Source organism: Bos indicus x Bos taurus, chromosome 15 (genome assembly GCF_003369695.1).
Source record: "Bos indicus x Bos taurus breed Angus x Brahman F1 hybrid chromosome 15, Bos_hybrid_MaternalHap_v2.0, whole genome shotgun sequence".
NCBI classification, from domain to species: Eukaryota; Metazoa; Chordata; class Mammalia; order Artiodactyla; family Bovidae; genus Bos; species Bos indicus x Bos taurus.
The window spans coordinates 17,145,363-17,170,370 of NC_040090.1; the positions used below are offsets into that span (position 1 = coordinate 17,145,363).

The 25,008-nt window shown below is 45.5% G+C and overlaps 1 protein-coding gene across 13 annotated transcripts in view; it reads right to left on the minus strand.

Annotated features, from left to right (window-relative positions):
* PRR5L (proline rich 5 like) overlaps positions 1-25,008 on the minus strand; it is a 158,308-nt gene that overhangs the window by 62,594 nt on the left and 70,706 nt on the right. The window contains exons 1-2 of one of the 13 annotated variants that reach the window (XM_027562645.1): positions 16,398-16,594; positions 15,354-15,542 (exon numbers count right to left, since the gene is read on the minus strand). The exons of 9 other annotated variants lie outside the window; for them this stretch is intronic. In XM_027562645.1, the coding sequence (XP_027418446.1) occupies positions 15,354-15,392 (39 nt within the window). In that variant the 5' untranslated portion in view covers positions 15,393-15,542; positions 16,398-16,594. 3 more of the 13 variants (XM_027562648.1, XM_027562651.1, XM_027562655.1) reach the window with 3 other exon arrangements.

Genomic DNA, 25,008 nt, shown 5'->3' on the forward strand with positions numbered 1-25,008 from the left:
GTGGTGGTAGTGATGGTGTGGGGCTGGATGAGATGATTCAAGGAAGGCTTAAAACAGGTTGGCATGCAGCAAGTGCTTGATATCTGCTACCTACTGCTTATTTTTATTACCACCACAACCACTGCTGTATTAGCCTGCTCAGTCTGCTATAACCAAATACCACAGACGGGGTGGGTTCAAGCAACAGACATTTATTTTCTCACGGTTCAGGAACTACAAGTTCACGATCAAGGTGTCAGCAAGGTGGTTCTCCCCTGAGGCCTCTCTCCCTGCCTTGCAGACAGCCACCCTGTGTCCTCGCGTGGACTTGCCTCCGTGTGCCTGCATCCCCGGGGTCTCTCTGTCCAAACTTCCTCTTCTTATAAGGACTCTAGTCATATTGGATGAGGGTCCACTCTGATGAGCTCGTTTTAACTCAGTCACCTCTTCAAAGTCCCTATCTTAAAATGTTACGTTGGCCAAAATAGCTTGTGGGTTCTTTTTTCCTGTAAGATGTTACAGAAAAATCCGAATGAACATTTTGGCCAACCCAATACAATCACAGTCTAAGGTTCTAGGGGCTGGATCTCACCGTACGAATTCTGCTAAGTCCCTTCAGTCGTGTCCGACTCTGTGCGACTCCAGAGACGGCAGCCCACCAGGCTCCCCCGTCCCTGGGATTCTCCAGGCAAGAACACTGGAATGGGTTGCCATTTCCTTCTCCAATGCATGAAAGTGAAAAGTGAAAGTGAAGTCGCTCAGTCGTGTCCGACTCTTAGCGACCCCATGGACTGAAGCCTACCAGGCTCCTCTGCCCATGGGATTTTCCAGGCGAGAGCACTGGAGTGGGTGCCATCGCCTTCTCCGATAACAAATTCTAGGGGACACAATTCAGCTACAACCACCACTGCCACCACCACCATCATCACTGCCACCATCACAAAACCTTCCTTGCCTAAGTCTCTGAGTTACAGAAACCATGGGGTTTTAGTAGATGTTCACTCATGAAGGACCAATGAGGCTAACACTTAGGAAAATACGCTTCTAGAATGATTAAAGTAGCTAAGTTTTGGGTGCTTTGCAGTTATCTGGAAAGCCAGAGTCCTGCGTTCACGAAGCATGAGGCAGTTAAAGGGTTCCTGGGTGCTGTCACTGGCCTTGCTCCCCCGCCGGGCTCATTGCACGGGGTTACTTTGGAAACTCGGGATCCACAATGTGTATCTTGGAGAAGAATGTGGTGTCTTGCATTCTCCTCCCGGCTTCTAGGGCCAGGGCATGGGGAGGGGGCGCAGCCTACGGGCTGGGCCAGTGGGCAGAAGTAGGGGGTATACCTAGTGGAAAATGCAAATGAATTCTATTGTACTAAGACTGCAACCCTCTGAAAAGGGAAGTAGGATCATGGCAAAAATTTAAAGAAGTGGATGGCTTATAATGACTCTGAGGCTTCCAGGAAAAAGCCATTCTGAGGGTAAATGGGTACTCAGTCTGATGTGGCCGCCCAGAAAACAGAAAACAGAAGAAACCCGTTCCCAGGGAAACCAGATAGACAGCTCATCTGATAGATCCCCTCACCCCCACCCAGGTGCCCCTGAAGGCAGGAAGCCCAGCAAGGAGCTCCTCCCCTGGGACACGAACACAGAGATGAAGAGCCAATGACCTTCCACACCCTCAGGATTTAGATACCGTCATTCAACTCCACCCATCCGTTCTCTTAACTATGGCCAGAGCAATCTTGATCATGATGACCACAGAGAATGATGGCATATTCACTGAGGGCAAGGAAAGGACAGGCACTGGACACGCATTATCTTGGCGCCTCTGAAATGAATTCAGGGGGACTTGACCCAAAATCTTTCATGATACAGATTAGAAAATATCAGAGTGCACCCATTTGGGGGAAACGTGCATATCACACATTTACTAAGACTAAATATATCAGTATTTCCTACTGTCAAAATGTTAGAAAGCCCCTGAAAAAGACACATGTTCATTGTAGCCCAACGTTCAATGCAGCACTATTTACAACAGCTGGGACACAGAAACAACGTAGATGTCCACTGACAGATGAACGCATAAAGAAGCTGTGGTACATATATACAGGGGAATATTACTCAGCCATAAAAACGAATGCATTTGAGTCAGTTCTAATGAGGTGGATGAACCTAGAGTCCATTATGCAGAGAAAGTCAGAAAGAGAAAAACAAATAACATATATTAACACATATATACGGACTCTAGAAAGATGGTACCAATGATCCTGTTTACAGGGCAGCAATGGAGACTCAGACACAGAGAACAGACTTGTGCATACGGAGGCAGGAAGGAGAGGGTGGAATGAATGGAGAAAGTAGTATTGAAATATATACACCACCATATGTAAAATAGATAGCCAATGAGAATTTGCTGTATGACCCAGGGAACTCAAACTGGGGCTCTGTGACAACCTAGAGGGGTAGGATGGGGTGGAGGTGGGAGGGAGGTTCAAGAGGAGGGGACATATGTATACCTATGGCTGATACATGATGATGTATGGCACAAACCAACACAATATTGTAAAGCAATTATCCTTCAATTAAAAATAACTATATTTTTAAAAAATGCTTGAAAGCCCTGTGTGCTATCATCTTCCCCATCTTACAGAGAAGGAAATGGAGATGCTGCTTTGAACAAGAACCCAACACCCCAGTGCCTGCAATGCTCACAGAGCTGTTGCTTCAATGCTTTCAAAGGCTCCCTACAGGTCTTAGAATAAATCCCCAAACCTCATCCTCACATTCTCACTTCCCTTCACTCTGCACACCAGCTTCCCCTCATTTCCTCTAATACTACCTGCTCTCTCCTGCCCCGGGACCTTTGCATGTGCTGTGCCCTCTGTGGGAAATAGTTCCTACTCACTTATCCAGGCTCAAACCTGCACACCCTTTATCACCTAAACTTCACTTGCTCAGAGAGGTCCTACTCCTTCTCCGCCCACCCCCCCACCCCGATCAGGTCACACCACCCCACAGAGCACCACCCCTGCTGGCGCCCTCCCCACCCCAATCAGATCACACCACCCCACAGAGCACCCTCCTTACCAGGGACCAGTTTTGTGGAAGACAGTTTTTCCATGGATGGGGCCAGGGGATGCTTTGGGGGTGATTCAAGTTCATTACATTTATTGTGCACTTCATTTCTATTATTATTACATCAGATCCACCTTAGATCATCAGGCATTAGATCCCAGAGGCTGCGAACTCCAGAATAAATCACTACAGAAATATTCCTTTTTGTTTCCATGAGGTCCATAAGGGCAGGGGCTGTGTCTACTCTGTGGTCAAGTGCATCCCCAGAACGCAGTATAGTGCAAGAATCCCACAGATATTCGATGAATGAGCAAATGAACTAGCCAGAGAGTGATGGTCTTGCTGGGAGACACAGAAACCATAAACAAGTATCAGCTGAGGAGTCTGATACCTCAAATTACAGACAGCTTTACTGCATGAAAACATCCTAGTATTGAAATCCGACAAGCCTGGGTTCAATCCAACCTCTACAGTGTATCAGCTGGGTGACCTGGATAAATGGCTCAACCTCTCCGAATCTCTGTTTCCTCATCTGTCAAATGAATGTGATATTTATCTCAACGTTGTTAGCATTAAATGAGGCAGCCTAGATCATGGCCTCACCCACGGTAGGAAACCCCCTAATTGGAGCTAGTATTAAATTTTTATAGAACACTGTTCTCCACGAAGCCTCCATAGGTTCCCAGATGGGACATCCAGTTATGGTGTAGGGCTTGATGGAGTGCAGTCTGGGGCAACTGCCAGGGAGGGAAATTTGACAAGATTACAACCTGGTAGCTCAGATGGTAAAGAATCTGTTGCAATGCAGGAGACCCGGGTTTCATCCCTGGGTTGGGAAGATCCTCTGGAGAAGGGAATGGAAACCTACTCCAGTATTCTTGCCTGGAGAATCCCACGGATGGAGGAGCCTGGCAGGATACAGTCCACGGGGTCACAAACAGTCACATATGACTGAGCGACTAACGCACACAAAATGACGAAGGTTGTGTCCTCGGACACAGCAACGCTACTTCCAGGGATGTTACTCTGGGCGTGTCGAGTGGGTTCTAAAACCAGAGCTCTTCTGCAGCCTTCTTTATAACAGCCGTGGGTCGGGAAGACCCTAAATGCTTAGCACCGAGGACTGGCTCTGTCAGCTACAGTGTCCCATATGCTGGGATCTCAGAAAGAAGGGTCAACAAACTTCACGCACTGACTGGGGTGCTCTCTGGGGATGCTCTGAATGAAGCGCGTTGAAAAGCTAAACATAATCATGTTTATGTTAGGCTCCCATCTACATAAAAAAGATGAAAAAGCATATTTGCATATTTCACTCAATGAGCATAAAGCATCTCTGAAAAGACAGACCAGAAACTGGTAACCCTGGTTTTCCCCAGGAAGGAAGCTGGGTGGCAGGAACACAGTGGGGAGCACTTTTCTCTATAAACCCTTATGTACTTTTTAAATTTTGAAACATGAAAATGTATTACTTTTTCAAATAAATAAGTAAAAACAAGTGACCCCCCCCAACTTCCCTCCCCTTCTCAAAAGTCAAATACATCATAGCTTATACGATTTGTTCAAAGTCACTCAGCTCTTAGAAGTTGGATTCAAACTGGGCTCCTGATCCCCAGGGCAGTGCTCTATCAATTACCACTCATTCATTCAAACAAATTTATTTATTTAGCATTTATTCTACAACAGGAGCTGCCTTGTGGAGGGATATATGGGCCAGAAAATAAACCCTGGTAAGAAAAGATGAAGGGGAGAACCAATTTCTTTCCATCTTCACATCATGCATCACAAACCGTCCCAAAGGGCTGTGCCTAAAACATCCCAAAGAGTGGACAGAAACAACCCAGGTTCAAGGAGGCATCCACAGACCAATCCAATCTGGATTTTGCCATCTTAGGATAAAAGCCCAGCTGTCCCAGATCTGAAGTTTTCAAGAGAAGACCCAAATCCAGACCTATTAAAATGTTTAAATCACTCAGTGTGGAAGAGTTGGCAACTAATTCACCAGGTGGACTAACACCTTAGGGGCCTCACATAACCCCTCCCAGCTGGGGCAGTAGTAAAGAATCTGCCTGCCAATACAGGGGCTGCAGGAGATCCATGGGTCAGTCAGGAAGATCCCCTGGAATAGGAAATGGCAACCCACTCCAGTATTCTCTCCTGGACAATCCCATGGACAGAGGAGCCTGGTGGGTTACAGTCCATAGAGTCACAAATTTGGACTCGACTACAGCAACTTAGCATGCATATGGGTCTGTGACCTTTATTTTATCCCATCATAGCTATGACCACCAGCCTTCTCACACTTTTTACCCAGAGCCTAATCAGAGTATAATGTAAGCCCGCACTACCCAGCCACTGTGGCCTTGGAAAAGTAACTTCCCTTCCTAAGATTTATTGATTTCTCAGTTAAGTACGAGACTTGCTGATGGCCATGGTAACCTCTCAGCATTGCCAGCCATGTGTTCAACCCCTACCCTGTGAGGCCCACATAACCAGGCACCTTTGACAGATCAGGAGGGGGATTAGACCATGACACAGTGCAAACGCAGAACCAGCCCTCAGCCTTCTGTCATCTCCCACTTGCCGTATCATCTAATCGGTCAGCCTCTTAACTAACCAGCTCTCTCTCTTATCTCACCCTTACTCCATCATTGCTTCCTCAGTGGAGTCACAAGCACCCTCTCCTCCCCTCTACACTACATACACACTCAGATACACTCTTCAAACAGGGCCAGTCAGCAGCCCCTGAGATCCTCACTAAAAAAAACACATAGCAAACAGAGCCTGCTAAGCCAACCTAGGAAACCAGATCTGAGCTACCTGGTGCCCGTACGTCTTTAAGAACAGTGGGACCATTTTCCAGACCACTTGTTTCCCATGATGATTTTCCTCGTGTTGGTGCTGGTAAGAATATACTAACCATCATCAGAGGCTGGCCCAGATGGTGGGGTAATGCTGAGCCTCTGTGAGCAACTATCATCTCAGTCCATTTCTGTCCTAACCCAATGAGGCAGCTTTTATTATTTTCATTTTGCAGAGGAAGAAACTGAAGCCTGGGAATTAAGTTGCCCAGAGTCAGAAGACTAGTTAAGTGGGACCAAAAGTCAAATCCCACCTGATTCCACGACCTGAACCCCCAAGTTTTAACAACAGGTCTGCCACATGTCCACCTCCCATACTTCCCTTCTCAACCATCGCCAACAGCTTCTTACCCAGTTCAGGCAGCCCGTGAGCTCTGTCCTTTACAGGAAGGAGGTTTTTGTTTCTTCATAGTCCCTTCGAGAGAGCTGAAGTCATTGTGCTTGTTTACTGGTTCACAGCCTGACTGGCCCTGAGAGCACGTAAGTTCTTTAAAGACGTGTGAGAGCTGGCTGGACTCGCTCACTGTCGTATCCTGCTATGAGCACAGTGCTAAGCACATAAAAGATGCCCAGGAAATAAGGTTGAATACTGGGATGAAATGTGGACTTCCACGCCAGCAAGTGGAACAACCCTTCCATTTCTGAAAGTGTTAGTCGGTCAGTCATGTCCCACTCTTTGCAACTCCATGGATCACAGCCCGCCAGGCTCCTCTGTCCATAGGATTCTCCAGGCAAGAATACTGGAGTGGGTAGCCATTCGCTTCTCCAAGGGATCTTCCCAACCCAGGGATCGAATCTGGGTCTCCCGCATTGCAGGCAGATTCTTCACCATTTGAGCCAAGCATACACAAGGGACCAGAAAAACACCCTTCTTTCTGCTTGAACTGGGGTCCACCTTAGCATCACTGGACCTAGGCCATGTGGGCAAGAAGTCCTAGGTCTGCCTGCTGGTCAGTGGAACCTACAAGCACAGCAGAGGAAGGCGCCGGCTGCTGGACATAACACACTCATTTGGATTAAGACCCACCTTTGCAACTTGTAGGAGACAAAAACCAGCGGGAGCCAGGCATTCTCACAAACAAGAAAATGTTAGGAGTCAAGTTTGGACTATGAAAAAGTTCAACAGGAAGAATGAGACAACTTTCTCAGTCCTCCGCTGGAAATCAGACGCAGACGGAAGAGTCTGGGAGTCTGAATTTGTGCAAGAGTAAATATTGGCACAAACAGGAAGCAAGCGCCTGTTTCTCTCTGTTTCACAAGGTTGGCAAAATCTCCCCAGAACTCAGAGCACTGACAATCCCGATCCATCTAGAAATAATTATTTCATTCCAGCATCATCTCCCAGGCCTACCAACCACGATATAATCATCAGAATAATCCCCTCCTGTGATACAAGTCAAACAAAACTGTGGGGAATAACCACACCTCTTATTTACTCCTCTCGAAACCCCACTTTAAGTATCAAGTTTCTTGGAGTGCAAATTGTTTGGGTGTGGCCCATAAATGCCATCCAGAGTGATTCTGCAGTGCCTCCCAGATGATAAACTGAAAAGTCTAGACACCAGTGGTCGCAGAGACTGACCACGCATGATGTCAGCAATTACATTGCTGACATGGAACATACATAAAACCCTGAGGGGTGACAGAGCGGTCAGCAGCTACTGTCTGGCAGCCAGCAAGAGATTTCAGTGTGGGGAAATGTGCTCTAGAATAACATGTGTGATTTATTAAAAATTAGCTTCACTCTCTCGTTGCAGGAACAAGATGGAGTGCTTTCTCATAAGAAAAGGAGGCGAAGGCAAAGGGCTCTTCTCCCATGTCATGGGGCCAAGTGCAAAGAGCACTGAAGAGAGTCAGGAGCCTAAAGGGGCTCTTGGGATCTGATCATTTCAGGGAGGTCATGAGTTCGATTCAAGTTCATGTAACAACCACGTTAGAAGCTCTGCTGTGTGCCAGGATCTGAGTAGGAAAAAACCGTTCGGGACGAGGAAGAATGGAGTATCTGCCCCCAAAGGGCTCAGGGGCTCACAGGAAATACTCAAAAGTCATGCTGTAAATGCACTATTACACCAACGACTGTAATTGAAGATGGACAGCTGAGACAAGACCGAGGCAGAAAGATTAAATCGCCTTCTCCAGTTACAAAGCAAACGAAAGGTCACCCGAAAAATACAAGCTCTCCTCTTTCTTGTCTGTTTCTCTAAAGAATATGGGCACTGGACAGTGGGAAGGAAATTTGGGGAAGAAAAAACAAGCTTTCATAGCTAAAGCTCAACAGGTACCCTTTTAAAATCTGGCAAGGATGGGACCAAATATTACGCTTTAATAAATATCAGTAAGCACCCACTATCCAGAGCACGAAGAAGAGCCAGATGTGGTCCTATCAATAATAAAGAAAAGAGAAAAAAGAACAGGAATTTGGTCATGATTAAAGAAAAACACAGGAAGGCCTAAAGCACGGATGGCAAACAACGAAAAGCCTGCAGTGGCCTGAGGCAGAGAACACACCCAGGCTCAGAGGCCCAGGGCGACCGCAGCAGACTAAGGAGAACCCTCAGGCTTCTTTCTGTTTCTTAAAGAAAAGCTGGAAGCCCGGGTTTACATGTCAAATCTCCCAATTTTTAAATACTGGAGCAAATAATCTTTTTTTTTTTTTTTTTTCAAAACAGGATTCAAACCAAACAGGACATTTCTGATGCCAAAGTCTGGCGCCTGGGCTGCCAGTTTGAGGCCCCTTGGCTTAGAGAGTGACTACAGAAAAACAAGTATAGTTCCTACCTGCCAGGGCCAGAGGAATAACAAGGAAAGAGTGTGATGGTCATTCAGGGAGGCCTGTAGGAAGATGAATCCAGTCCTGGGAAAAATAATCAAACCAGTAAAATAAAACTTCAGAGGCCTGTGGTATACCACTCACCACTGACACCTGCACAACACTTTATAGAGTCAGCTTTAGGGATCTGTGGGTTCTGAGCCCTCGAATACAGAGGCCCAAGTGTAAAGACTTGAGCATCCTTGGACTTCAGTCCAGGGAAGAGAGACCTCCTGCACCAGTTTCCTACAGATACCAAGGGATGACTAGTTTCTAAAGCTCATTTTCACATTCACCTCATCTGATCTCCCCAACAACTCTCAGAAGTAGGCATCACTATGACCCCTATTTATTTTAGAAGTAAAGAGTTTCCGGTTCAGAGGCCAGAGAAGGAACTTGTCTCCGGTCCCACAGTTATGAAAGGGCAATAGCACCAGGACTCAAGTCTGGGACGAGTACTTTTGCATATTTCAAAGAGAAGAACTCCAGGCTATCCTGATGTACAGCCAGCCTTTACAACACCGGTCTAGCAAAAACTAATGTTCTGAACCAAGGGTGATCTTGCCCCCATCTCCTCCTGAGGGAGACATTCAGCAATGTCTGGAGGTATCTTTGGCTGCTATACTGTGGGGAGGTGTGGAGTGTACCACAAGCATCTAGCCAATAGAGGTCAGGGATGCTGTTAAACATTCTACAGCACACAGGACAGCTTCCTATGACAAAGAACTATGCAGCCCCAAGTGTCAATATGGATAAGGTTGAGACCCTGGTCAGACTCTAGTGCCTGGCTACTTAACTTGAGACCTGAGAATCAGCAGAATCGGCATCTCTTGGGAGCTTGTTAGACATTCAGGCCCCAACGCATGCCCACTGAATCAGATTCTGTGATTTAACAAGATCCCTGGGAGATCTGCATATACCTGGAGAAGCACAGCCCTAGACCAGGCTTCCTTGGCCATGTCGGAATTTTTGCACAGGAAGGAACCTTCGCAGGAGACCAATCGCGTTATTTTGTAGACAGCAACAGTGAGCAATTGGCCCCAGGTCAGACTGCTTGCCCATGGCAATCTCTGATCTCAAATCTAGCTCAATCCAGATCTCAAATCCCTGTCCTGCACTATCTCCGAGACGCCAGCCAGGACCAACATATGACCTCTTTGTACAACTTTCTCGTCTGCAACGGCAACCCACTCCAGTGTTCTTGCCTGGAGAATCCCACAGACAGAGGAGCTTGGCAGGCTACAGTCCACGGGACTGCAAGAGTCGGACATGACTTAGCAACTAAACCACTACCACCACTCATCTGCAAAGTTGATACTGACCTTTGGGGGTGTCTTGGGGACTTTTCTGAAGCCTGAAAGGAATCGATTATCCTGCTGGCTGAGATTTTTTTAAATGATCTCAGAACACTGCATGGGATAACCATGTTCACCCACCACTTTTGCCAGCAGATATTTTACAATGAAACTGGCCACACAGCTGCCACAGTGGTGGACTCCAGTGGCCAGCAAGTAGCAGAGTTCTCCAGAATGACGGCGGCAGTTGATGTGGTCTCCCCCAACGACACCTGGGGAATAATGCTGAAGCCGTTCCAGAGGAGTATTTAGAATTCAACGACAAGCGTAAAAGGCTTTACACAGAGGATTTACGCAGCTGAGGTCACGAGCAGGTTGTAACAGGGTTTGAGGCAGCTTAGTTCAGAATAATACAGACGCACATCAGAGTCCTTGCTGGATTTTTGCCCCCAGTCCTTGGGAAGAAGAGGAAAACAAATTCCTTCACGTATTCTCCCAGACTCAGCTAAATGGACATATATTCTAGTTCCCAAATGGCCAAGGCAGTCCCAAGCAGTCCCTTAATCCTAGTATTTGCTAGAAACAACCGTTGTCACAGATGCCTTCAACAAAACACAGAACTCGGCCTGCATCCAGAAGAGCCAGCAAAGTTGAAGAAAGTTCTGTAACAAATGAGGAGAGAAGCAAGAAACTGGAGGTGTTGCTGGTGTGTGGTGGCCAGCTAAAGTGAAACCAGAACACTGATGAGTATGTGAGAGAAATCTCATATTTACCCCCCAAAATTAAGGTGAGGTGTACTTAGAGGTAAGTACATGTTTTTTGGAGCCTATGATTATATGCAAAATAAATCATAAAATAATTATGAGAGGCTGTTTGGGCATTGGCAGGGGTAGATGTTGACCTGGTTTTTCCAGAGGCCATGGTCAAGAGGGAGAGGGATCTTAGGGTGAGTCCCGTGGCTCTCCAGGACCCTCTGGGCACAGTTCACCCATAAGCGCAACAGGGCTAGGAAGAGGGCGAGTGAGGTATCTCTCTCAGGGCCATGCCCTTGACGGCTCACTCACCTCACCCTAGTGTGTGTGTGCATGCATGTGTGCATGCGTGCGTGTGTGCGTGCGTGCTCAGCTGCTTCAGTCTTGTCCAACTCTTTGAGACGCTATGGACTGTAACCAGCTAGACCCCTCTGCCCATGGGGATTTTCCAGACAAGAATACTGGAGTGAGTTGCCGTTTCCTCCTCCAGGGGATCTTCCCAACCCAAGTTGCATCTCCTGTGGCTCCTGCATTGCAGGCGGACTCTTTACTGCTGAGCCACCAGGGAAGACCCCAGCTCACTCTGGACCTAGCCTCAAAGCATACATACCACCCGCTTCCAAAAAGATCACTCATATTTTTGACTGAAAGCTTACACAGAGTAAAGGTGGTTGATTTTCATTTTAAACCTAACCTTTAACTACAGAGAAAAATTAGGAAGCCATACCCCATCCCCAAAACCTCACAGAGGAGTCCTCACATTTCTGACAAAGAACTCAGATAACTGACTTGCTCTCCAATCAGCACAGAGCCAGCTAAACCAGGCTGCTAGCTTCTGCTTCGTAATGAAGCCAGTTTATAATAATATCATTTATTATCCTGCTACAGAAATGGAATATTTTTAAAAGGGAGGAGACAGAGAATGTCCTCCACACATTTGAAGAATATTTAAAAAGCCCCCAAATCACCAGAATATGTTAGGAGTTGGAACTATCAGAGGGGGAAAAAAAAAGTCAGCTTAAATTTAATAGACCATTTAAATTCCTAGTTGACAGTAATTAAAGAGCAAGCAGTATTTCTTTAAACGGCTGCTAGACAGAACTTAATCCAATTTAGGTAATCACTAACCTTTACTATTTTTTTCTCTCTCTCTCTTTCTCTCTCTAAATGGAATCCAAGGATTGATCTACAAAGGTCATAAACTGGCAAAGCATAAGAAAAGAATATTTAAAGAGAGAGAGACTGGGTGACTGTTACCTCAAAGAGTCAAGTCCAATTAAAACGGAGACAACTCTGGGGCTCCCTAATTTAAATTGACTATAACCTAGGGCTTCTAACGAGGCTTCTTCACAGCAGAAGCCAGGCCAAGAGAGGTGGCAGTACTTCCTCCCGCATTCTCCCGTTTCAGCACCTGTTGGGCAGGCTGATCACCAGGTCCTGCCCACCACGGTGACAGCCAGCCCCTGCCAGACCAGCACCAGTAATTCTTACAGTCACAGTACCTTCTGGGCCTTTCTCTTTCTTCCATGGAATAACTGCTCTCAGAATTACCCAGACTGTCCCTTGAGTTCCTCCAATGTTCACCCAGCCCCTGTCCTCTCATTTTAATGCAACCACACTGCTCTGATTCAGAAACTTCCATGTGAACAACTAGGACCTTCTTGAGATCCTGGGATCCTAGGCTCTTCATGGAAGGCCTTCAAGAATACATATCAGAATATACTAGAAAGAACAAGGGGCTTGAGTTAATAGCTGTGTGACATCAGGAAAGTAATTAACCTCTCTGAGTCTTCGTTTTTCACATCTTAAAATAGGGAAAAGAATATCTACCTGCTTGACTGTTGAGAGGTTCAAATAACATTACCATGACTGTACCTAGCTCACAGTAACTGCCCAGTAAATAAGTTGGCTCCTTTAACTGTACATGTTTTAAGGTAAACCTTGAATCTCCAGCCCCTGCCCAAACCATGAATTAACTCCAGTTCACCGCTGATGCCCCACCACTGCTTAGCATCACTCAACCTTCTTCTTAGCTCCAAAGGGGACTCTTCCCTTGTAAAACAGTACCCTCTGCTCATCACGGTACCACTGTCTCTGTTCCCAAATTATTAAACTCATAGCCTGTACAAAACCCACAAAATATTTTATTCCCAACACTCAGGCACTGAAATATTAATTTATAATAAACAGTTAACAAATGATAGTTTCTATAAGCATTGGTTTTAGCAAGAATTTAGTTTTGCATGTATAGAGGCAACTCTAGGGAACCAACTTTAAATGATGAACACAACACAGAAGAGATCTTTCAGAAGGCCTCACACTATTTCTCACATCAATTCTGTATCAATCTATCTCTGCCAAAAAAAAAAAGGTGGAAATGAAAAAAGGCTACAATTCAAGTTTATGTGTATACTACATGTACAAGGGCAGTACAAAAGGAATGACCACAGGAGACTATTCATATGCACACCGACAAATTCCCTAGGATAGAGAACTCGTTAAGAAATCCACAAAGTCCTTATTGATTTAAATTTTCTACAGATGAATGGTTGAAATACTGCACATACATTGTTAATAAACAAAGTGAAGATTATGACATTAGGTCTGGATCCCCAGAATGAAATTTTCAAATACCAGTGCGATGGTTTTTAAAGATAAGACGAGGATTTTTTTTTCCCCCCAGTGACTGAGCCACTCTATGATATTTAAAAGAAAGAAAGAAAAGCCACCAGTTAATCAACTATAAAATGATCTTATCAACAACTGAGGCCCTGAAAGGAAAGACATCTTCAGAGCTGGCTGGCACTTCAAGGCTGGAGTAACAGATCTGGAACCCATTCTCAGCTCCACTCCAGGGTGTGTGTGCCTGTTACTGAGTCCAGGCTTGCTCTGCTTGCCGCATAGAGGTCAGGGAATCTAAGGGGCAAGGTATTAAGGCAAGGAACACAACTTTATTTAGAAAGTCGCCTGACCAAGATGGGAGACTTAACGTCTCAAAATAACCATCCTGTCAGAGTCTGGATACCAGATTTTTTTATACATCAGTGATGGGGGGTGGTGAGGAAACAAACTAAAAAGGCCATTTAATATTGCAAGTATCTCCTAGAGTAGCAAGCCTCCAACAGGGTGATCTGTTAATGTCTTCCTTCCTGCCATTTACAGGTAGAGGAGTTCTGAATAAAGGCACTTTAGCTTAACAGTCAAACAGAACCCACTCCAGTGTTCTTGCCTGGAGAATCCCAGGGACAGGGGAGCCTGGTGGGCTGCCGTCTCTGGGGTGGCACAGAGTTGGACACAACTGAAGCAACTTAGCAGCAGCAGAAGCAGAAGAGCAGGATTCTCAGAGGCAGGCATTATGTGTGATTATAATAACAAAAGACATAGATCTAGGCTCTTCCCTGTTATATGACTTTGGACAAATTTAAGTCCTCTAAGCCTCAGTGGACTTATCTATGTCATGTGGAAATGATAGTACTTATCTCATTTTGGGGGGCAGATTATATATCAAAGTTTCTTAGTGCAAAGTCTGATATAATAAGACTTCAAGAGGTGTTTGTTCCCCCCACCCTTTATAAAATAAAGGCAAGATTTTTGAAATGTTCAAACACAGACCACTGTTGAAATCTTACCCATGTGAAATAAAAACACAACCATGACCCTCTGGATCTGAAAGAAATTAAGTCTCCTCATTGAGAAATAAGCTTGTTTAAACTAAGTCCTCAAGAAATGACCGGGTCAAACAACCTTATTTCTAATACCTTTCTTTTTTACACTACTGACGGTTCTGGCTCTAACAATCATCAATGGAATACTGAAAGGATGATGGTTGGCATTGAATAAAACCAAAGACAACTTTGTGGATTAACCAAGCATTGTTTCCCTTATCTGCAACATTCTATAAAAACACTGAACAGCACTCATGGTCAGATTTCCTGGGCTCAATACAACCAGAGAAGACCCACCAGCCAGGTTCCAGAGAGAGGAGTGTTGCACTTTTCTTAGTCCTACTAGGAAACTCACAAGAGGCTAAATTTAAAATGTGGCTAAATTAGTTCCTGCAAGTGCAGTCTCGCCTTCTGATACAGGTGCTGTTCCTGTTGCCAGTTACAGTGCCTCCCGCCGCCCCCCCCCCCCCCGCCCCCCAGCAATTTACTAGAGCACAGTTCCATGACATTTTGCAACATGCAGGCCAGTGAAATGTCATGACTGCACCCACAGTGGTCAGGATCACTAAAGGGAAGTAAAAAGGGCCACCTCTGAGGTTTGATCAGCAAGCACCCTTTGGTGGGGAAAAGGCGGGGGGGGGGGGGGGGGGGCGGGGGCGTGCAGAAGATGGAGACAATCTGGAGTTGGTGTCCTTGACAGCTTTGGTCCTTTGCAATGGTTTGGATCTGCACGGACCGTGTGGGCAATAGGTCTAGAACTCTACCCGGCAGGAATGTCTGGAGATTCCAGCCCAGAACTTTTTCCAAGTGGGTCTCCTGAGCAGATGTGCCTCTGAGCCACCTCGCGTGAGCCTTCCGTCTTGTGAGACGCATCTTAGTAATTGAAACCTTGCATACCGCAGGACTGCAGTGGTGTCTATAAATACTCACCGCCTTACTGCTGACCAACAAAACGCGGGCTCCCGGCATCGCCGGGGAAGAGGCGGTGGCATGTGACCCAAGGCGGAGGCTAGGTAGAACAGGGGAAAACCCTATTGCCAACCAGGGAGGCACCCCAGAGCTGATTCCTGAAGCACGGTTTGCAAGTACAGAACCTGATCTGATCCTGGGCGGCCGCCCCTAGGAAAAAGAGGAGAAAGCAGAAACCAGAGTCGAGAGGCAGGAGTGAAGATTCCAGAGCGCCCCCCTGTGCTCGCAATGAGCTCTGCGTGCGCGCACAGTAGGCGCACAGGGGAAAGCCTCCTCAAAACGAGGGCGGGCGGGAAAAATGTTGCGGAGAGGGGATGCGGCTGGCGAGGAGGGCCGCCCTCCCCGCCGAGGTCTCCGCTGCGTGCTCCCCGGCCCGCCCCAGTCTGCGGAGCGCGCACTCCAGCGGCACTCGGGACAAAGCGGCTCCCTTCTCTGGCCTCCCGTCCCAAGCCTCTCTCCGAAAAGAAGGGGGAATAGTAGAAAAGATGGAGTGTTTTGGGGCGCCAAATCGCCCGCGCCCGAGTAGGGGCAGCTCTTGAGATTTGCACCTCAAAAGGGCCAAAGGGAAGAACGAGAGAGACCGACAAGCAAACTTTCTTTTTCGATCTCCAGGCACAGCCTGGGTCCTAGGATCGGCAGCGTCCCTCGCCCACCCTAAGCCACCGATGCGGGGAACGTTCCTCCCCTCCCCGACCCCCCACGGTGGTCGCGAGCCCCGTCCTCCGTGCCCGCCTGCAGCGTCGGATCCGAGGACCCTTAACCACGCGAGAGCCTCCACCCGGTTGCCCCCAGATGTAACGCTTTCCCCAAGCCCCCTCCGCGAGCCCCGCCGGATTGTGCCCGGTGTGCCTGGCGATTGTGTTCTCAATCCCGTGCCACTGCTGAGCCTAAGGCTCCAGCCCCTCCCGAGTCACCTCGAGTCAACGCACCCCCGCAGCTCGCCTCCGCCCCAGACTCTGCGCGCCTGGGGAAAAGTTTCCGGTCTTCCCGAAAAAGTTTTCTCACCCGCGAGCAAAGAGCGACCTGGATGGCTCTCGCCACCGCGCGGTGCCCAGCTCCCTTTCCTCCCTCCTCTCCCGGCTCTGCGGGGTCCTGTCCAGCCTCAAGTCCTCTCCGGCGCGAGTCCACAGTCGCGGTGGCGGCGGAGCTCCCGGACCCAAGCTGGTGACACGTTTCCCTCCTCGCTCATCTTACGACCTCCCCCTCCTCCTCCCACCGCCCCCCGCTCCTCCTCCTCCCACTTTTCCTGTCCTGTGCTCATCGCTTTAGTTTCTCTCCAGCAGCTGGCACCCCACCTCACCCCATCCCACTGCTCCTCCCCACCTCACCCCATCCCACTGCTCCTCCCCAGCAGCAACTCTCACTCGGCTAGGGAGGCGGGGTGGGGGGTGGGGGGGTGATGCAAGGGGAAGGGGTCGCCTGCACTTCGATCCAGTGCAACAATTTCAGGAAATTCAACACTTGAAAAGCTGGAGAGGATGCAACAGGTCATGGGAGCTTGGCGCTGAGCTTCCCTCACACAAGAGGAGACCCCACCCCCACCCCCACCCCACCTCCACGAAAGAAACTCTACCAGGATGCCAAGGGGGTGATTCTAGGCCTCAGTGGAGGACTGGAGCCTGGGACTTCTGTCATTGCTTGAAGGGACAATCTTCAGGCCATTCCAGAAGTTAAGTGCATTAATGGCAATGTAATTCCAGTGAGGTCTCTATCTTAGATTTGGTAAACTTTTTTTTTCAGTTTCTCACTTCTCTTTACCGCTGAAGGTTTAGTGAATTGGAGGGTCCTTCAGAGTTTGAAACAACAGAAAGCCAACCGATCCCCAAATTAAAAACAATGAAAAACTATTTTCAAAACTGTTTTTCTTTTGCAGGTGTTAAGAATTTGATGCAGCTGTTCTCAGGACTCACTGGCTTGCATAATTTCACCCTATGGCTGAGCAGGAAATACTTTACAAATGGGCTTGTTCACACATCACACTTAGGCTTTGAAACCACAGTGACATTTGCTGAAAAAAAGATGTCTTTTTATGTCAAAACTGAGAAAACAATTCGTGTTTATTTTGAGCACTGTGACCTTATGAAAAGGTTGCTGGTCAGAATGTGCCCAAAGGGGGTTTCATGAAGCTCGGGGTGCTCCCCTTGTCCAGAGATATCAGATAAAGCTAAAGTGTTCTCAGCAAACCTCAGCATGATGAAGAGACTTTAAATCCCATCCCAGGAATCAAAGACAATGAAATAGACTGGACAAAGCACGTGCCTGGGATCAGAACGCTTGAGAGGGCACTGGTCAATGAGGGGACCTGGGAAATGCAGCCAAAGTTACATTGACTTTTTCTATTTCATATTCAGTGCTCCCATTTCATTTAGTTTATGTTTTCCAATTTCTCCATCTCTTCTGTTTTATTAGATGTTCTTTCTCAAGCCTTTATCAAGTGCAGTAGAAAAGCTTTTGTATACATATATATGGTATGTATAATATATGTATTTTAGAAAACATGAATTTTTGCCTAGCTAAAAAATTTATGACAATTTTTATTCTACCTGTTTGGCTTAGTATGAATAGAATGCTAGGTTTCTAATTTTAAAAAAATAGATACACAACAAGCAACAAAGATATACTATATAGCACAGGGAACTACAGCCAATATCTTGTAATAACCTATAATGGAAAATAATCTGAAAACTAATATATGTGTATACGTATTACTGAATCATTTTGCTGTACACCTGAACTATTGTAAGTCAACTACAATAAAATATATAAACATTTTTTTAAATGAACTATCAATCAAAGTCAGTAGGATAGAGAAGCAAAAAAAAAAAAAAAGATTACTAATAAGGACCTACTGTATACCACAAGGAACTCTACTTAATGCTCTATAATGGCCTATATGAGGAAAGAATCTAAAAAAGTGGATATATGTTTATGTATAACTGATTCACTTTGCTGTATACTTGAAACTAACACAACATTGTAAATCAACTATACTCCAGTAAAAAATTAAAAAAAGAAAAAAGCAGTTGTGTAGAGCAGTTGAGAGCCAAAGCCTGGAACCAGAGGTCAAGGGTAGTCAACCACCCTTTCTGACTAGTTGCAGAATATTAGCCAAGTTATTAACCACTACACTTCAGTTTACACCTATGCAAATGAGGATAAAAGTAGTAGCTATCTCAGGCTTGTTATGAGGCTTTAACGAATTCGTACAGAGAAAGTGCTTAGAATCTCTGCTGAGATTCAACAGACACTATTATTATTACTGTTATTATTCTGCAGGTCTGGGAAGTGGAAAGGGAGTCTTTGTTCAGTGAGGGCTTCCCTATTCAGTCTATTTAAAATTGTAACACTCTTCCCTCCCAATCCCCCTCATCCAACTCTACTTTTTCTTTTTCCATCTATTACCATGTAACATTTTGTGTGACTTATATTTTTAAAAATTTAGAGGATAAGAAGGTTGGATGGCATCGCCAACTCAACAGACATGAATTTGAGCAAATTCTGGGAGACGGTGAAGTATATGGAAGCCTGGTGTGCTGCATGCAGTCTCCATGGGGTTGCAGAGCCGGGCACACTTAGCAACTGAACAACAACAAATTCTCTCTCCCATCACCTCCTGTTTCCAGACCAGAACATCAGCTCTTCAAGAACCTGGATTTGTTCTGTTCACTGATATTATCCAAAATCCTAGGCGAGTGCCTGGCATATTTTCTACTAGAATTCATGAACAGATTTCATCTAGCAAATGTATGCTGTACTGGTTGCCTGTGGTGGGCTGGGCTCTGTGCAGTAAGAAAAAACGTAATTACTGGGCCTATCTGAGAATAAAAGAGGCTCCCTCCAAAAGAAGCACACTCCCTGGTAAAGAGAAATATTTACAATACAGGTGATGCCAGCATGGTGGGGATGCCATAAAAGAGTATTCAAGGATTGGAAGGAAAGTTTAAAAAGGTTAGAGTCTTCAACTCTAAGAAATTGCTAATTTTGTAAACAGAAATTTCTAAAAATTAGAAGGAGCCAACATTTTGGTGCAAATGAGAGCTTTGCTCTAAGGCCCATTGATACCAATATATTATACTTGTTACCACTCAAATTTTCACCAAAATTCTAACTAAATGTCAATGGAACATTGCCTTTTCTTATTAAGAAATGGAATTTTGTTAGGAGAAACTAATACAGTTTATTCTATTTAAACATTCATTTATGGAGGAGAAAATTCTCATTCTTTCTTAGATATATCAGATACACAGTTTACCATGGCCACAGCTTCTGAAGTGGAAACTGGTCCAGTCAAGTTTCCTGCTGAAAGGGTAGGCCTTAAGCAGCCTCAGTGGGCCCTGACCCAAAAGTAGCCAAACTCTGTGACAAACTTCACTGAGAAACTCCGGCCTCAAAAAGTATACTGAGTGAATCAGTTTCCATATCAAGAATATAAACACACACACACACAGACATACATGTAGCTAGTATCCAGAACTGGAGAAGGCAATGGCACCCCACTCCAGTACTCTTGCCTGGAAAATCCCATGGACAGAGGAGCCTGGTGGGCTGCAGTCCATGGGGTCGCAAAGAATCGGACACAACTGAGCAACTTCACTTTCACTTTTCACTTTCAAGCACTGGAGAAGGAAATGGCAACCCACTCCAGTGTTCTTGCCTGGAGAATCCCAGGGATGGCGGAGCCTGGTGGGCTGCCGTCTATGGGGTCGCACAGAGTCGGACACGACTGAAGCGACTTAGCAGTAGCAGTATCCAGAACAAAAGCTGAAATGTCATGACATTATCTGAACTCTAGTGTCTAGTCACTGCAGATTGGCTGTCTGTAGACTAACTAGATATATATTAGATGAACCTGTTTAAACCTTGTGGTGTCAACACTTTTTAAATCACTTGCCAACGTGTAAAAATCAGAAAACTTTATGCAAAAATATGGATTTTCAGCTTGCCTTGAAAACTCTGGACAACCTGGCATTGTCCATGGTGGAGGCCTGCACAGCCCCAATTAGCTGGTGCCACGGTCCGTCTCTTCTGTTAAACAGGGCGTGCACTTTCCACTTTGCACAATCCCAGCCACTCCCTACTCTCTGCTTCTCTTATTCCCAGCCTGCTTCACCCACTTCTCTGGCACCCGGATTCAGCTAGAAAAGGGATGCTGGCATATTGTCAGAGGGGCCAGAGGTCTGAGTCAGCAGAATTTATGCTAGAGTTCAAACCATTTTTCTCCCAGCAAAAGAACCCATTTCTAAACAAAACTTTGCTTGGAATTGCAGAGTTTGAATGCTGCTGAGGGAGAGGAAGCGATGGGGTAGATATGGAGGTGAGTGAGCATCAAGATGGGGAGCAGCTGAGGCCTTCACTAGGGTTGCCTTGGGATCAAAGCTACCATCCAGTTCTGCTCTTTCGGAAAGCCTGTTCTTTCTACTTTCCTCGGTTCCCATGACAATGCCTGCCCTTCCCAACTCCATCACTCATTCTACCCCATTCTAATCTACCCCAAAGCCTAATCAGACCAAGTTCAAGAAGGGTTAGGTGACTCGTCTAAAATTATACACAAGCAAGAAAAGACAGGGCAGGCAATGCCAATTCAGGGCTCCTGTTCTATACTGTACTCCTTCTTGCTCTGATTAAGTGCTTTCATCTCTAAATTATAATTAAATTGCTTCAATTTACAGAATCACAGCAGTTAGTACCTTAAGGATCTGGTATTCAATAGGAATAAAATAAATGTCTGTTGAATTTAGGTGTTTAAGGTCTGATTTCTAATTCAGACCTCCTTCCATGACACCTCAAGGTTTCATATCATATTATAGAAGTCTTCCAATGAAGAGAAAGATCATGTCCTTCTATAAGTTTTCTCCTCTTTGTAGATAGAAAATTAGAGGCCCATAAATTCCAAAGTCTTTTGCTAATGCCAGGTACAGAGCTTGTGAGGAGCACAGGTAGGTGCCCGGGCATAGGCAGTATCAGAACACAGTCTTTCAGGTTCTTAGTGCTCAGGTCATAAAATGAGTTAATGTAGTTACTCATGATAAATACCAGTCTAGATATAGAACTTGCGTAAGCCCTCAATATACATACATCCACAGCACTGCACCATCCATAAAAACAGGATCATTTGAAAAATAAGCTCAGCATCTGATCTAACACCGGGGTGTAAAATCAGTGACCTTTGTTACAGCAGGAGGACTTAGCACACAAATGAGAAACCTTGCCCGCTTTCTATTCTCTTTTTAACTTCCACGGTAATACTGAGAAACTTAAATTCTGTGTATTGAAAGAATTTTGGATGACACAAAAAATTGTCTTTGTCTTTTCATTCTTTTCTTGATAGCAATGGGCTGTTTCTGTTATGTTGTGTTTTTTCCAATTATTTTTGTCTTTTAGTATTGGGAAGTGCCTCCCCTTCATTCTAAAGGGTGAAAGTGAAAGTGTTAGTCACTGAGTCATGTCTGACTCTTTGGGACCCCACGGTCTGTAGCCCACCAGTCTCCTCTGTCCATGGAATTCTCCAAGCAAGAATACTGGAGTGAGTTGCCATTTCTTCCTCCAGGGGATCTTCCCAACCCAGGGATTGAATCCGTGTCTCTTGCATTACAGGCAGATTCTTTTACTGTCTGAGCCACCAGGGATTCTCAAGGGGCTGGTATGTAATTCTGAAGGTATTTTGAGAATAACTTGAATGAGCCAGTCTTAAAAGTGAAAAGAAATTTAGCAATCCTACACAAATTTTCCCTGGATAATCCTGATTTCAATTATTCCTTCCCACAATTCCAGATTAATCAGTTGGTGGACAAATATTGATCCGTCACTTATTGTTGTCAGATACTGGGAAGGCTACAGTGAACCAGAAAGACGAAACATCTACTGTCAAGGAACAGAAAACAATAAACATGGGAACAAACATAGAGGCGACTTCATGTAATTTCAGGTATTGATCTGTGCTATGATGAGGCTCAAATGAGGCATTAGGGTGATTTGGAGGGAAGAAGAGAAATGCTTTATCTATGGTTATCAGGCATGGTCTCTCAGAGAAGGTAGCCTTGGAGTTGAGATTTAAATGACAACAAGAGGGGGACTTCTCTGATGCTCCAGTGGTTAAGAATCCATGCTTCCTCTACTGGGGGAGTAGTTTTGATCCCTGGTCAGGGAACTCAGATCCCACATGTCATATGGTGTGGCCAAGGAAAAAAAAAAACAGGCTGAAAAGATGATAACAAGAGGCAGACATAGGAACAGAAGAATGTTCCAAAAGGAGAAGTGGCCAGTGTAGATGCCTTGAGTCAAGAAGAAGTCTGACAAATTAGAGGGACTGAAAAGAAGGGCAGGATGGTTGAAGCCCAGCAAACAGGTCCAGGAAAAAAGATCAAGGTCAGATCATATGGGACCTGATAAGTCATGGTATGAGTTGGGTCACAGTGGAAAGTTACTGGAAGGTTTTAGAAGGTAGGATGTGATGTGATCTGATTTCTGTGTTAGAAAGATCCCTCTGGCTAATACATGGTGGATAAACCAGGAAAGTAGCAGAAGTGAGGGGCTGGCAGTTCTTTTAAGGAGGTGAGTGCAGTAAACCAAAGAAGAGGTAATGAAGCTTGGATTAGGTTTGAAGCAATAGTATTTGTAAAACATTAGAGATGATGGGATTTTCTGATGGATGTATGAAGAAATGACAAGCATCATGGGATATCTTCCACTCTTTGTTAGAGCAATGGGATGGAGAGTGATACCAACTACTGGGATGGGAAGGATGGGATGGAGGGTGAGGTTAGAAGGAGAATTAGTAGTTCTGCTTTAGCCATGTTATGTTTGAAATGCCTAAAGTGAGAGCCAAGCAGAGATGTCAAACGGACACTGGAATATATGAGATGGCATTGAGGGTTAGAGAGAGAAATATGAGACCTCTCAGTGTATATAGATGGCACTGGAAACCAAGGGCCAGGTGTGAGGCCTTGGAGAGTATGGATGGAGAAGAGAAATTGGGAAGAATAGAGCAGTCTAGTAAAAGAGGAGAAACCAGAAGAATAGAAAGAAATGCGTTTCTAATGAGACAGGGAAATCCTAGAAAGTGTGATACAAAAACTTCAAGAAGATGTACAAAGAAGGAAGGATTGATCAAGTATGTTCAACACTGTCAAAAAGTGAGTTAAAATGAAAATAGAGTTAATGTTTCTTTGGCAAGATGTAGGTTGATGCTGATCTTGATAAGGGTTCTTTCAGGGGAGTGGAATGGAAGGAAATTCCATCAAAGTGAGCTGGAAAGAGAAAGAAAGTGGAGACGGGGAATACTAACAACTCTTTCAAAGAGTTGTTAGTTGTTATAAAGGGGAGCAGAGAAATGGGTCTGTACCTGGAAGATACAGAGTCAAAAGACAGTCTGTTGGTTTGATTGTCTGACAGTTAATTTTTAAATGGGTGATAAATAGCAAGGCATGTTTTAAAGGCTGATGAGAATTATCCAATAGAGAGGGAAATTGATTTATGTCCCTGCACACATTTTGGTGGGAGGGAATAGGGAAATAAATGCTCTCGTTGAACACATCCTTCAAACATGGCACCATTTAAACACATTTTAAATGCAATAAATTGACATGTTGAGACTATGACAAAAAGATGATAGAGGAAGCAATGTGGAAGTAAGATATGGACATGCACAGAGAAGCGTATCACATCAGAGCTTCTATATTACATAACTGGAAAAAGCATCAGTCACTTAGACCACAGTGTGAATGATGTCTTTTGGGACTTGTGCAGTAGGGCAGACTTGAACTTAAGACTAAACTTGAACTTGAACTTAAGATTGTTTGGGCCAGGACTTCCCTGGTTGTCATGATTAAGAATCTGCCTGCCAATGCAGGGGACATGGGTTCGGCCCCTGGTTCGGGAAGATTCCACTTGCCAAGGGGCAACTCAGTCCATGTGCCACAACTACCGAGCCCCTGTGATGCTACTGCTGTAGGTCGCACACCCTAGAGCCTGTGCTCTGCAACAAGAGAAGCCACCTCAATGAGAAGCCCATGCACTGCTACTGGAGAGTAGCCCCGCTCACAACGAGAGAGAGCAATGAAGACCCAGTGCAGCCAAAAATAAATAAATAAATAAATTTTAAAAAATTGTTTGGGCTAGATCCTCTACCAACCAACCATTGGTGCAGACCCATGTCTGAATTTTCTCTGCAGAGTTAAGAATGTGAGACATACATCAACCCACTCACCATGACCACCTCCAAAGATGCTGACATTGTTGCCTGATGCACTTCTCAGAAGTCTTTTGCCTCCAGAGGTAAAGGAAGACATGCATGATAAACCACATACCCCAAGTTTTATGTCATAAAGTAGGATCAGCACTCACTCAATCCGTCTCCACACCTTCAGACAGAAGTGAATTTGAAACAATTCAGTATTCCAAAGAAATATTCAAAGTTGTTCCCCACCCCTGCAATTTTTTTTCCTCCATCATTATCACAGGCATTTGATAATGCGTGTGCAGACCATACATCCTTGTCCAAGAACCATCACACACTTCAGATTCTGCAGGGTTGGGTAGCCAATCATCCTATAACTGGTGATCTCCACCCCTAGGGCCGCCTGGGGTAGGTAGGTGAGGAGTACCTAACAGATTGCCC